At 46.1% G+C, this 14,316-nt stretch overlaps 1 protein-coding gene across 2 annotated transcripts; it reads left to right on the top strand.

The window, feature by feature from the left end:
* Positions 1 to 339: 339 nt before the first annotated feature.
* Positions 340 to 13,609, top strand: fam49bb (family with sequence similarity 49 member Bb). 2 transcript variants are annotated; one of them, XM_030768941.1, is made up of 10 exons: positions 340 to 416; positions 2,557 to 2,678; positions 3,432 to 3,537; positions 6,692 to 6,831; positions 9,250 to 9,327; positions 11,038 to 11,154; positions 11,372 to 11,451; positions 11,754 to 11,880; positions 12,092 to 12,162; positions 13,485 to 13,609. In XM_030768941.1, the coding sequence occupies exons 1-10, from the start codon at positions 344 to 346 to the stop codon at positions 13,546 to 13,548; spliced, it is 978 nt and encodes a 325-aa protein (XP_030624801.1). In that variant the 5' UTR covers positions 340 to 343; the 3' UTR covers positions 13,549 to 13,609. The 2 variants fall into 2 exon arrangements, with proteins under 2 accessions (XP_030624801.1, XP_030624802.1); XM_030768942.1 differs by lacking the exons at positions 11,372 to 11,451; positions 11,754 to 11,880.
* The last annotated feature ends 707 nt before the right edge of the window (positions 13,610 to 14,316 follow it).

Raw genomic sequence — 14,316 nt, 5'->3', positions numbered from 1 at the left:
GGGCATTTTGGGGACATCTGGTGCGGCAGTTCCTCTGCACAGGAAACCGCACGGCATCTTGGGGGGGGGGAGGGGGGCATCGACGAGGGCTTTTGTGGGCACATCTGGGGGTTAGAGGGTTAATGAAATACCAAGAGGAAATCAGAAAGAGGTGACGGCAGAATGAGTCTTGCGTGGCTTTTTTCTTTTTGTTTTGTTTTTTTTTTTGTTTTTGAGAAGGTCTTCGCTTGACTCTGTGTTTCAGCCAGGCCGTTCTGTCCCTCTCTCTCTCTCTCTCCGTTTTTTCTGTCCCTAATCTTACATTCTCTTCATTCGTTTTTTTTTTGTCTTCAGGTACCTCGACATGGGGAACCTCCTCAAAGTTTTGACCTGCACAGATCTCGAACAGGAGCCCAACTTTTTCCTCGATTTTGAAAGTAAGATTATTAAAAAAAACCAACAACAAACTCACTCACTCTCACTCACTCACTCATTATCTAAGCCGCTTATCCTAATTAGGGCCATGGTGTGTGGGTATGTGTGTGTGTGTGTGTGTGTGTGTGTGTGGGGGGGGGGGTGCTAGAGCCCATCCCAGCATTCATTGGGCGAAAGACTGGGAAACACCCTGGACAGGTAGCCGGTCCACCGCAGAAAACAAAAGATAAAAGCAAAGATTCCCTCCTAAGTGTTTCCATGTTCTTCCACCTTTGATCCATCAGACACACTCTCTTGCTCTTGTCCAGTTTAGCTGCTTTGAGCCTTTGTCTCAGTCTCAGTATGTGTGTTGCCTGTGCTGGTGTAGTGCAGTAGGGAGGGCATACCCAGAGCTTTGTTTTTAGCAGGGCTTCTGCTTTGGCTGACTGAGAGTGGTTGAGCTGAGGTCATTGCTGCACCACAATGCCAGCTTACACCGTATTAACTTAAATGGCCTGTCTGCCAAGCAGCCGGCTCCTGGGTGGCACTCGACACTCGACGGTATCTTTACTCTCCCCGTCCCTGGAGACCGACATATCAACACACACACACACACACACACACAAACAGGTGCGCCAAGTAAGAGAGAGAAAGACACGGAGACAGACACACACACACACACACTCTCTCTCAACATTACACGCAGACTGCTCTCCTAGAATGAGATTACTTCCTATCTCTATCCATTTCCCAAGTGGTGCTTTAGGGTGTGTCTGAAATGGGCATTGAGAGAGGGAGAGAGACAGACAGACAAAGAGAGAGAGAGGGAGGGGGAGGGAGAGGAGGAAGAAGAAGAAGAAAGGAGGAACTAGCTTAAGAATTTTCCATCCATACCCACAGACCCACCCCTGAGTTTTCCAAAATCTGCTAGGCCCCTCATCGGTTTTGACAGGGTGCGGTTTCTGTGGTCTCAGGCAGGAGGCAGTAGTGAGTCAGTGCTGTAGCAAGGCTGTTAAACCACAAAGCGGAAGGACCTTCCTATAGGAACCGACCCTATGGTCTCAGATTCATGATAAGGTTACATAACGGCGGGGCAGTGGCGAATGAAGACATGCTCCCACATATACGAACACACATACACACACACACACACACACACACACACACACACACACACACACATACATACACATACACACACACACACATACACACACACACACACACACACACACACACACACACACATATGTACAGGAAGGGTTTGAAGCTCCTCAAACCCAGGAATACAAGCGCTATACCATTACTTATCTTCTAAAACAGCCCTCCACACACACAAACTGCTCTGCCAATGGCTTGGCCAAGCGCACGGCATCCGAATGCTTAGTCAGACGGGTGTCGGCCTATAAAAGGTATTTTAAGGCCTTAAAGTTCAAAGGCAGGAATGCTCCACTGAGGTTTCTCCTCAGATGTGGTGCCTGAACTTTTCCACAGTTTAAAATTCCTCACTCTCTTTAGGAAAAAAAAAAACAAAAAAAAACACACACACACAGAGACAAACCACCCCGAATGACAGCAGTTTTTAACTGTGGCTTCTTCTGCTCCTGCCTTGACTAAAGTAATTCTCTCTGACTCCCAAACCAAACTGCCAGGACAGTGTCAGGGCTACACAAACCAGGGAGGGGGGTGTGGTGATAGACAAGCTTGATGGGTGGAGGGGGGGGGGGGGTTGTATCGACAGCCGATCTTCGCTACCTTAGTTTGAGTACGGCTTATCGCTCTCATTTACAACCAGATCCGGCCAGTGCGATAAAATGCCCATTTCTGTCCAAATAATTTCCATCTTTAAGGTTTAAAAAAAGCGGATGGCATCAGATATAAATCATCATAAACAATGAAGACAAACTCTTACTTTGAAAGGTAATAGGGTTTTTTTTTTTACTCTATCCAAAAAAAAGGGTGAATGTGTGATGTTTTTGAAGAGGAAGAAGACTTTGCATTAAATGTTAAAATAAAACACACACACACACACACACACAAGCTTTCCTGTTGACGTGAGACGCAGTAATGCCACCCCTCTCTCTCTGTGCCTAGACCGTCGACCTCTGCTGAATGAATCTCCGTTTGCTCGTTTCTGACTCTTTGGCCCACTTGCTTTTCCAGATGCCCAGCCCACAGACGCAGAGAGGGAAGTCTGGGAAGAAGTGGACGTCGTCCTGAAGGACGCCCGCGCCATCCTGGACGAGCTGCAAGCGTACAAAGGAGCAGGGCAGGAAATCCGAGAGGTACGGGACCGCTCGCTACACGCTCGCGCACACGCACCCGTGCACAGACGCGCGGAGAGAGAGTTACTTCAAATGAAAAAAACAAAAAAAGGGGGGGATATTTTCAAGCTCCAGAATTATTTTGGCCTGAGTCCAACACTTGCACAAGAACCTACGCAAAAATGCCCATAAGCCACGAAATACGTTTTGTTTTTTTGTTTTTTTAAAATCATCTCAACGGCACAAAATAGGTCATGCCACCCAGATGATGTGGTACAGAGCTGTCTGTGTGGAGTGACATTCTCTGGAAATTCTCCAATCTCACATCTACTCATGCTTAGCTAAGGGTGAGTGTCAGCTTGATGGACTACTCAGGTTGCCATGGATACTGTTGCTGTACAAATACAGTTGCCATGGCAGATTTGCTCTGGCAGCTTGTGTTGAGTAGAATTGAAAAATGTCCTTTTTCATTTTCACCCAGCCATTTATCTCAAAGACAAATTAAATACGCTCTTTCATTTTTCAATCGAGTTAACATGTTCGGTCGAAATGAGAAGAACATGTATGTCTATAAAGGTTATGAAACAGTTGGTTTTATGTAATGTTCTGGTGAGCGACAGGGACACATGATATAATGCCATGAATCATCCGTGTTGAGCCCTTATTGTGACACGCGTGTGATGTTAGACAAATTATTAGGTGATTTATCGCATCTAATGGGTTCTCGTGGAGTGTTTTGAGAGAAGTGTCTGATCTCCTGCTCTGGTTTCCTAGGCGATCCAGAATCCAAACGATGAGGCGTTACAGGAACAAGCATGGGCAGCAGTGGTTCCGCTGGTGGGGAAACTAAAGAAGTTCTATGAGTTCTCACAGAGATTAGGTGAGTCCAAACACCCCCTCATTAGAGACACTGGGCTCTCTCTCTCTCTCTCTCTCTCTCTCTCTCTCTCTCTCTCTCTCTCTCTCATGTCAGTTTAACCACTTTTCCTTCTCTCTGTGGGAATGGGATGAATGTAGGAGGTGAGTGGGTGATGTCTGAACATCTGCCTGATGCATCGTTCGATTTGGTTACTTGGCTCTGAACGTTTTAGGAAATCTAAATCATTTTAAATATGAGATGTGCTAGACCCTAAATATCTGGTGTTTTGGATGGTGGAGTTGTGAGGGGGGTTTTTTTCTTTTTCTTTTTTTTTTAATAATTGCTGCTTAGAACATCAGTTCTGAGAAATCATCGAGACACACCCACTGACACACACACACACACACACACACACACACACACACACACACACACACACACACTCAATTTACAATTCACAGTCTGAATTCACACGTAATGTGAAACTGTTCACCACACTTATCCCTTTGTTCACACTACACTCTGTATACTCAGTCATTCTGTCACTATTGCTCTTTGTGTGTGTGTGTGTGTGTTTTGTTTTAAAAGCTTGGAAATGCCACAGACCAACCATTTTCCATTTCTTGTCGCCTTGTTAGCATTGCACAGCGTCTGGTCTTGACCTAAACAGAGGTCGGACTTTGTCCGGGACACGGTCTGGAGGTTGGTCGTGAGGGCATCGTCGGTGCGTGTGATGCTCTTAACAGCGTTGCCGACACAGACACAGAGACAGAGACGGAGAGAGAGAGGGGCCCAGCCTTACCCCCGGCACTCTGAACCTCACCCTCATAATCCCCATAATGCCCTTAGAACACAGTCAGTGAACAGACCCCCGTTACCACCCCCCCCCCCAAGCCAGACTGCCAGGGCCAGCCCTAGCCAGCGTTATGTAACGAACTAGGTCAGCTCTTATTCCCGCGCCTTCCACCTCACTGCTCCAAACTCTCTCCTGGCGGGTCTTCATGCCTGACATGCTACGCTAAGCTCCTCTGGCTGGCGGGATTATTTTTTTTTTTTTTTTTTTTTTCCTTTTGCACCAACAGAGCTAATGTCTTCTCTGGATAAAGGTTTATAATTAAGCACCCATAGAGTGGGTGTATGGCTTCGAGAAGAATGCCGCTGAATGGACATTATTACCATAGAGAAAAGAAATTTCTAGAAATGTGTCATAAGTTTGGAGAATTGGTCGCTGTATAGGTCAAATGTCACGATGCATTCTTTTCATCGGCTGTGTCGTATTCCTGTGAAGATAATAGGTTCTGGGCTTTTATTTGCTGCATGTCCATGTTCGTACATTGTGTACGGGTCTAACGTATTGGGGTGGGGGGGGGGGGGGGGGGGGGGGTTGATCTGTTCACTCTTTCTAGGTGTGGGGTGAAACCTCGTCGTTTTCCAACCTTCTCCATATCTGCGACTCTCTCCGCGCCTGTGCTGTGGCGGTCTGCTCTTTCACTTGCCTGAGATCTGATGGGACGTGACATTCCTTCCATCCCCTCTTCTCCCTCGTTTCCCGGGACGCTCGACGTCGCTCTCTAAAAGCCGCCCGTCTCAAACCGTGTTTTGACTGGGCCAGGAAAAGTGCAATTCCTTGGCCATTTTTAATCAGGCCTTCCCACCCCCCCCCCCCCCCCCCCCCCCCACCCCAGCCCATTGCTGTACTCAGCAAAGCAGATGGAGCTCATTACTGATTCTGCTCATTTTAGCGTAATACGCCGTAGCACGATAACCAGATACTCTCAGATCGCTGGCCCCCGTAAAGACTCAGTCTCTCCGGGCCAGGAGGTTGGACGGCCCCGCAGAATCACTGAGGGAGACAACGTTCAAACGTTCGGAAGGACGTAACCACGGTGACGCGCCGCCAGAACTCCCAGTCCCTCTGAAGAGAGCCGAACACGCGTTTAGCTCCTAGCAAAATAAGCATTCAGCTGTTGATGTAATATATAAAAAAAAAAAGCTTACCTTCAGTCATTCCGCTGTTCCTTTTACACAAGACCAGTTTGTTGAAGTTTGTTGAAAGAAGTAGTTATTTGATTTGGACTCATTGAATCATTGAATTAATGCTCCTCAGACAATAATACCAGTGGAGACTAGGGCTAGAGGCAATGCAGGAAAGCCAGCAGGTTTCCAGTTTCCCAGCACCGATTGTCAGAATTCTCCAGTGACCCAGAGCTGGTGGAACTCCGCCGGTCGGACGAGGAAATTGACTTTTTTATTCTCTCTCTCTCCACACGTACACATTTAACCGTGTCTCTTTTATCCACACAAGGAATATTATAGTCGCGTTGGAGTTTTGATGTAAAAGTGAAGAAAGGAGAGAAGAAACAGAATTGCTTTGCTGAATCAGTTCCCTGCCTGTCGAGACGTTTTAAATTTCATGAGCCCGAGACACGTAATTGAGATTAGAATGAATCAGAAACCGGAGTGGGTCACACAGGAGAAGCGTACGCTGGTTTCACACACCGCTTGTAGAATAAACACAGTTACTGCGGAACAGCTTTGTGTTGTATAATCTAATCGATCTATCAGTCCGCATGCACCCCCTGTGAAGTCAAACAAGGATTGACGACCCTTTGGGCGCTGAGTTAAGGGTGTCTTATTTCTTTATGGATCTGCTGTGTGTGTGTGTGTGTGAGTGTGTGTGTGTGTGTGTGTGTGTGTGTGGCAGCGGCTATATGGAATATAGATAGGTGTGTGTGTGTGTGTGTGCGTGTCTGTGTGTGAGTATGAGAGATTATGCACAGCTCCTGGCTGATTATTGTATGAGAGATGTTTATCATAGAGTCCAGAGAATGCAGAGATGTTCCATAGAACCTCTGTCCCTGAACAGCTGTTGTACTAGCCTTTCATTTCTTCACGAGCGCAAAGAGTTTTCACTCACGGAGCCAGACGTGGTTCTTAGTCACCAAGCTGTGTCCGTCTCCCCGAACTCATCTTCTCACTCTACTCTACATAAAGACATCTTTGTTCATCCTTTAAATTTTCCATCCTTTCAAAACTCAGCCCTTCGTTTGAAAACACATCTGGTAACCGAAATCTATATTTCAGGCCAGTTGTCCCAGTGCCTGGCATACGCAGCGGTGTAACCATACATAAGAAACTGGGCTGAGGTCTTTGCCTTGCGTTTTTGGTCTGACAGAAGCCGCACTGCACAGTCTCCTGAGGGCCTTGACGGGCGAGACCTACGAGGACCCCACCACCCACCTGGAGCGGGAACAGGCCCTGGCCAAACAGTTCGCCGAAATCCTGCACTTCACGCTACGCTTCGACGAACTCAAGGTACGAACACCTCTCACACCTGTCATCAGAACAACCCCAGAATCAGAATTAGCTGGAAAAAAAAAAACCCTCGTCCAAAATCTTACGTCGACTGCCCCCTCGTCCCCACTGTGAGGTGAAAGGTCAGCCCCACCGGCATCTCGTGACTCCTCACAGAACGACGTCATCATTAACGTACACGGTGAGGAAAGTGAGCTGGTTAGAACGCTCTCCCTAAACGTCAATCCAATTGACTTGTTGCTCTCTGTAAAATTGGTCTGGCATTATTGGCAGTTGGAGTATTGGCTAAGAACTGTTTATTCAACACAGATATAGGTCTGTTTGATGGCAACTCTCGAAGTTTCAGTTAGGTTTACATGAAACTGTGGTTTTGAGGTTGAATGCGTCAAGTTGCTGAGTTGAAATGTGAACTGTGTATCCAACCCTGAGACCTGCTGGTCATTCATTACCGCATCATATGGAGCTTTTCTGAGCTTTTGTCCTCTGAGAGACACAAGTGACCAGGGTGTTATGGCTTAACGAGCTCTTAATCCACACTAATTACATGCTAATAAGATTAGAGATAGGCTAAAGAATGGATAATTAGTTTTCAATTGTTCACTACGATGCACGTTGTCCGAGCATTTTGCGCAATCACTCTGTGACTGAAATGAACTGTTTTCCGACTCATTCTCAAGTTTTTTTTTTTTTGTTTTTTTTTTTTAAACTCTGTCTTTTTCCACATGCGCTGTGTATATTTCGCCTAGAAGTACTGCAGGAGCATAAAGCAATGTTTATAAGGCTTAACCTGTTATGGTTGTCTTTATAAAGAGTGTTGGGTTAAAGCCTGCAGGTCCTGTTATCAAGGTTACCCTGCCCATGTCTCGTGGTTTCACTGGAGGAGCTCGAAAAGTTGCCTGCATGTCTGGATCTTAGCTGATACTTCTTTAAAAGGCTGACTAGTGCTCCAGCCCGCGCGTCCGCGGGAGTCCACCTCATATCTGTCAGGGACGATCACATCACCTCTCCTCCTTCTTTTGCCTTGTTAGGTCGCTCTGTCTCTCTCTCTCTCTCTCTCTCTCTCTCTCTCTCTCTCTCTCTCGCCTCTTATACACAACCCCACACTGTCATCCCCCAGGCACTAAGCTTAGATGCCCCATTTAAAACCCCCTCTTTCAGAAAGGGTGATAAAAGGGGTGGTGGTGTTGGGGGGGGGGGGGGGCAAGGTGCCATGCCAGCCTCCATTTATCCATTCCTCCCCTCTTTGCCTGGCACCCCGGTGCTCTGACCTAGTTTAGCCAGCCAGCGCTTTTAATGCCACTCCGCGCGCTCAGATGGGCTTGCTAGGTTGGCACTAACGTGTACGTAATGCGGGCACAGACTGAATACCAGTCCGAAGGGCCAGGGGCTCCACGCTAATGCTACAGTTAGCGTCGCGGAGGCAAAAGGCGAATGCTGCTGTGTACAAATCATTATGTTGACTTTTTTTTTTTTTTTTTTTTTTTTTTATGATTAGTGAAGATTATTTCATAAATTAGCAGGCAGAAGGAGAGAGAGAGAGAGAGAGAGCGATATCTCTTCATCCAGCTTAGTTAGCTTCCGTATTGGTGGTTTGATCACCTCAATAAATGATCTCGAGATAAACAAGGCCTACTTCTCCATACCTGTTTGTTTGTTTGTAGACTTCTTAAGGTTAATGCAATGCATTTATAAGGATGTAAATTTGTGAATGAGTCGAACTGACACAAGTGGGATCATTTGGAATAATTAGATTTGAAGAGAAACGCTGAAACAAGTCCTCAGGCAATTAATGACCCTCTAACGTGATGCCCATCCAACACAAGCCTAAAGAGGTCACCCTGTCACCTGACCTTTGACCTCTAAGCCAGCCACGCTCCAGACTCTCTTGGGATTACTGTCGAGTGCCATCTCGCCGCTTGTCTGGTTGTCTACCCCCCCCACCCCCTCGAACTCCCTCCCCCTTCTGATCAGAGTGCATCTCTCTTTCTCTCTCATTAAATTTTATACTATGTTGTTTATTCTCCTGTCAGAATCTCCAGATCTACTGTACTGACAGAGAAACTGCCAACTGGAACAAATAGATTCAAACAAGCCGGCCATTGACAAGGGATAGGCCCGTTTTGACAGTTTAACCTAACGCGAAAACCACTCCAGGAAAACGCAAGCTAATCCTATCAATGTCTTCTTTCATTTCCCCCTGTCCTCTGGCTATGTCTACTTCTTGTTTGTCAAAACCTTCTGAAAGGGAAAGGTTTTTATGCATTTAGCATTAAGGTTACTGCTGCTGGCTTGTAGAAGAATGGCCTCCAGAGCATCTCGTATGAAACACTCACACACACGCGCGCGCACACACACACACACACACCAAAACTGGTATCTTTATGTTAATAATTAGTGTCATGTTAAATTCTCTTCTAGATGACGAATCCCGCTATTCAGAATGACTTCAGTTACTACAGGAGGACCCTGAACCGCATGCGAATCAATAATGTACCGGTGAGTACGCTCCCAAACCAAAACGCGCTCCCCACTGCTGCACTCCCCCCCCCCCCCCACCTCCCACCTCCCACTTCTCTCTCGCCTCACTCTGTTCTGAATGCCTCTCTCCTCCATCCCTCTCTTTTTCATTTCTCCTCTGTTCTTTCCTCTCCTGCTCCTGTTCACTCCTTCCTCTCTGTGTAAGAGACAGCTTACAGAGGGACTTTAAACCGCTCAATAACAGCAGCGGGCTGAAAACACTCTGCAACCCCAGCGGGACACTAACCCAAACAGGAAGTGTTTTCTCCCTCGGGGTCAGGGAATTTGGGGTGCTCAGCGGAGCGCACTGAGGTGCAGCCAGCAACATACACCAACACCTGATTTGAGGTCACAGAGAGAGACAGACAGACACACACACACACATACATACACACCCCATGGGAAATCATGGTCTCTCCAGAGTCAGCAGCTAACCCAGAGACGAGCTAAAGGCTGAAGGCAGAGCATGCTGCTCTGCGAAGCGGTGCTGGTATTCCCCCTGCCATACCCCGAACTCAGTGACCCCTGTTGCTAGGGTGCCTTCCGTGGGTCCCTGTACAGTGGGAGATCTTACTAAGCCACTCTCTTGCACTCTCAACATCTGGCACCTCCCTCGCGTTTGACCAGTGTTTTTACTCAGTCACAGATGCTCAGATACGGAGAGCAGAGATGTCATTTGTATGCTGGTGCTGTTTGCGAGATGTGCTCATCCACAAAATTATGCAATTGCTTTAAGAGGGTAAACAAAAGCTGCTGTTTTGTTTAGATTATAGTCTGGCTGAGCAGATTTGGTTGGACTGCGTGGAGAGGTTCACCTACAGTGAGAGCAGAACAGCCTGGCTTTAGACACAAGCAGACAGACAGAGAACGAGACAGACACACAGACAGACAGAGAAGGAGACAGACACACAGACAGAGACAGACAGACAGAGAGAGAGAGAGTTCCTGTGTCATGCTGCTGAAGACAGAAGACATTTACCACTATCTCTCCAGAGCTCTTTGAATTATCCAGCGTTTCTTTAGGGAATGAAATGAGTCAAACTCTCTGTGTCACTGACTCTGCCCAGACCTCACGCCTCCCCCAGCTTACACCGCCCATTAAGCAAACGCACCGCTTCCGGAGCCTTCCGTCGTTTTTTTCGCCGGCCAAGCCAGCGCAATAGCCGTCTGAACTGTCACTCAAGAGGACTTGGCAATCGGGTGTAGAAATGTTACTGTGTCAATTTAAGAAATAAGGCTGACATTTCATCACTTGTCTATTGGAGTGGAACATTTCAGAAAACACCACTTCATTTTAAATGAATCATTTTTTGATGAAGTGTATTTTAATAATCCATTAGGCTCGCTCTTCCCCTGAGAAACGGGGACAGATTCAGAGGCCGTTATTCATCCTCTCTGAAACAGATTCATCTTTTCATCCTTTGCTTAGTAAGCGTTAGCACCTAAGGGCAGACATGTCTGCTGAGAATACCATCGCTGTCGAATTTTGATGTTCACGGAATATGTGTATTACTGTTGAATTTGTGATGCAGTGTTCATGACTATTTTTTTATATTGTCATCTCCAAAGCTTTCTACCTTTTTTTTTTTTTTCCTTTCCTCTCCTCCTGTCTTTTTTTTTTCCATGTCATTTAATAATTAAAGAAATGCGTTGTTTTTTTTTATTATATCTTTTTTCCTACTCTTGCAGGCTGAGGGAGAGAATGAAGTCAACAACGAATTAGCCAATCGGATATCTTTGTTTTACGCCGATGCCACGCCCATGCTAAAGACGTTAAGCGACGGCACGACAAAGTTTGTGTCTGAGGTAAAGTCAGCATGTCAGTCAGAAAAACCCAAAAACCCTCACACCAGTCTGATTTTGACATCCGCCTAAAATACATTCACCTCTTGAACTGAAATAATGTAGGTTAAATTTATGTTTTCTCGTTTTGTGAATGCTAACTTGTTAACTCCTCTCTTTGCGTGTGTGTGTCTGCTTGCGTGCGTGTGTATGTGCGCGTGTGTCTGTGTTCACTTGCCAGAACAAGAACTTACCAATAGAAAATACAACTGACGTGTTGAGTACTATGGCGAGTGTGTGTAAAGTCATGCTTGAAACACCGTAAGTCACCTGTTCCTCTATTTGGTCTTATGACAGAAAACAGAGTTGAATGAAGCCTCTCTAAATGAAAGCTTTGTTATTTAAAAAGAGGAACAGCAGCTCTTCACATCAAAATCGGCCTCTCTCAGTTATGTATATTTGGATGTCTGTAACCATGACTCGGATTATTTCGTAATTGCCGCTGCACCGTTGTTATGTGTGTCTCTGATTGGTTGCCGCACCGTTGTCATGTGCGTCTCTGATTGGTTGCTGCACCGATGTCATGTGCGTTTCTGATTGGTTGCTGTGGCGTTGTCGTTCAGAGAGTACCGAAGCCGTTTCACCAGTGAGGACACAGTTTCCTTCTGTCTGAGGGTTATGGTGGGACTCATCATTCTCTATGACTACGTCCATCCTGTTGGAGCCTTCGCCAAGTCCTCCAAAATAGATGTAAGTGCAGGTTCTTCGAGATTAAAGTCAAACTAAGACAACCTTCTGTATCTCTTATGGACTTTGTGTCAGGTTCTGGAACTGTGTGGATTTTATTTATTTTTTGTGGAACGTTGACGTCGTGGTAACTATTCTGAGATTGGTGGTTGTGAATGGGGCGATTATGATGTCACGATGACTGTGGTAACCTGTGGGTTCTGTCTTTGAACAGATGAAGGGCTGCATTAAGGTTCTCAGAGACCAGCCTCCTAACAGCGTGGAAGGCCTTCTCAACGCTCTCAGGTAGAGGTTTCCTCTCTCAGTCGTCCTCAAAACAAACTCGCCCAATCCCCCACACCTGGCTATGTAGAACCAACCTGCCCAATCCCACACACCCAGCTATGTAGAACCAACCTGCCCAATCACTCACACCCAGCTATGTAGAACCAACCTGCCCAATCACACACACCCAGCTATGTAGAACCAACCTGCCCAATCACACACACCCGGCTATGTAGAACCAACCTGCCCAATCACACACACCCGGCTACATAGAACCAACCTGCCAAATCCCATACACACGGCTATGTAGAACCAACCTGCCCAATCCCACACACCCAGCTATGTAGAACCAACCTGCCCAATCACACACACCCGGCTATGTAGAACCAACCTGCCCAATCCCACACACACGGCTATGTAGAACCAACCTGCCCAATCCCACACACACGGCTATGTAGAACCAACCTGCCCAATCACACACACCCGGCTACATAGAACCAACCTGCCAAATCCCATACACACGGCTATGTAGAACCAACCTGCCCAATCACACACACCCGGCTACATAGAACCAACCTGCCAAATCCCATACACCCGGCTATGTAGAACCAACCTGCCCAATCACACACACCCAGCTATGTAGAACCAACCTGCCCAATCCCACACACCCGGCTATGTAGAACCAACCTGCCCAATCCCACACACCCGGCTATGTAGAACCAACCTGCCCAATCCCACACACGGCTATGTAGAACCAACCTGCCCAATCCCACACACCCGGCTATGTAGAACCAACCTGCCCAATCACACACACCCAGCTATGTAGAACCAACCTGCCCAATCCCACCCACCCGGCTATGTAGAACCAACCTGCCCAATCACACACACCCAGCTATGTAGAACCAACCTGCCTAATCACACACACCCAGCTATGTAAAACCAACCTGCCCAATCCCACACACACGGCTATGTAGAACCAACCTGCCAAATCACACACGCCCAATGATGTAGAACCAACCTGCCCAATCCCACACACACGGCTATGTAGAACCAACCTGCCCAATCCCACACACGCGGCTATGTAGAACCAGCTGGCCCAATCCCACACACAAGGCTATGTAGAACCAACCTGCATTAACTGAGGAAGCCCATTGACTTTCCCTGACATGTTTCAGTTTGTACACAGACAGCAAATTTTTTAAAAAGGACGCCCTTTTCATGTACTTTTTCTAGATCTTTCTAGATCTGCAACAGGGCAGGCACGCAGTGGTCTGGTGTTGGAAGTCTTAAAGATTGATCAGGGTGTCATGTATGAGTAAACGTGATGTCTTGTCTCCCTGCAGGTACACAACAAAACATTTGAACGATGAATCCACCGCGAAGACCATTAAATCCATGTTGCAGTGAGATCCGACTCTGGGACGAACCGCTGGCCTCAGGCAGTCGTTCAGAGGACCCGTCGCCCCGAACGACAGCAATGCACAGAATGTGGGGGGGGGGGGGGGTTGTTATGTTTTTTTTTATTTTGTTTTTCTTTTTTTTTCATTCTTTTTTTTTCCTTTAAAAAAAAGACGTGAAAATTAGACTTTCTCTCCTCTCTCCGCATCTTTTTACAAATCGAATGCTACTGCCGTTATGTGTGTGAGTTTATTTTTTTGTGCCAAAATAACGGTTTTGCTGAAATCTGAGTTTTTAACAATTCCGGGAAAAAGGCCATGCAACATATGGCAGCTATGAAAGCATTGTTTAGGTTTGTTTGTTTTTTTTTTTGTTTGTTTGTTCTATTTTAAATTAGCTTGATTCCCTACTTAAGGGAGGGAGAGTGTTTTGACTTGAAAATTTAAAAAAAACAAAAAAAAAACATATATAGAGAGAAATATATATATTATTATTTTTGTTTGAATTAATATTTAATAAGATGTCCTTTGCATGACAAAATTATGTCTTTTTCCCCCTCCTCTATTTAAAAACTAATGTTTCAAATTTTCTTTTGCCTGATTGTGTGTAAATCCATTGAGGAAAAAAAATGTTAAATTATGTTTTTTTGCTATTCAAATGGTACTCATCAAAATGGACTTAATTAATGCTACAAAAAAATTATAGCGCTGTTCAAGTTTTATATTTTTATAGTACTTGATTTATGTCTGGGATTTTTTTTTTTTTTTCATAGTTGTG

Source organism: Chanos chanos, chromosome 3 (genome assembly GCF_902362185.1).
Source record: "Chanos chanos chromosome 3, fChaCha1.1, whole genome shotgun sequence".
NCBI lineage: Eukaryota > Metazoa > Chordata > Actinopteri > Gonorynchiformes > Chanidae > Chanos > Chanos chanos.
The sequence above is the reverse complement of the archived record's forward strand: the minus strand, read 5'-3'. Positions and strand labels throughout refer to the sequence as shown.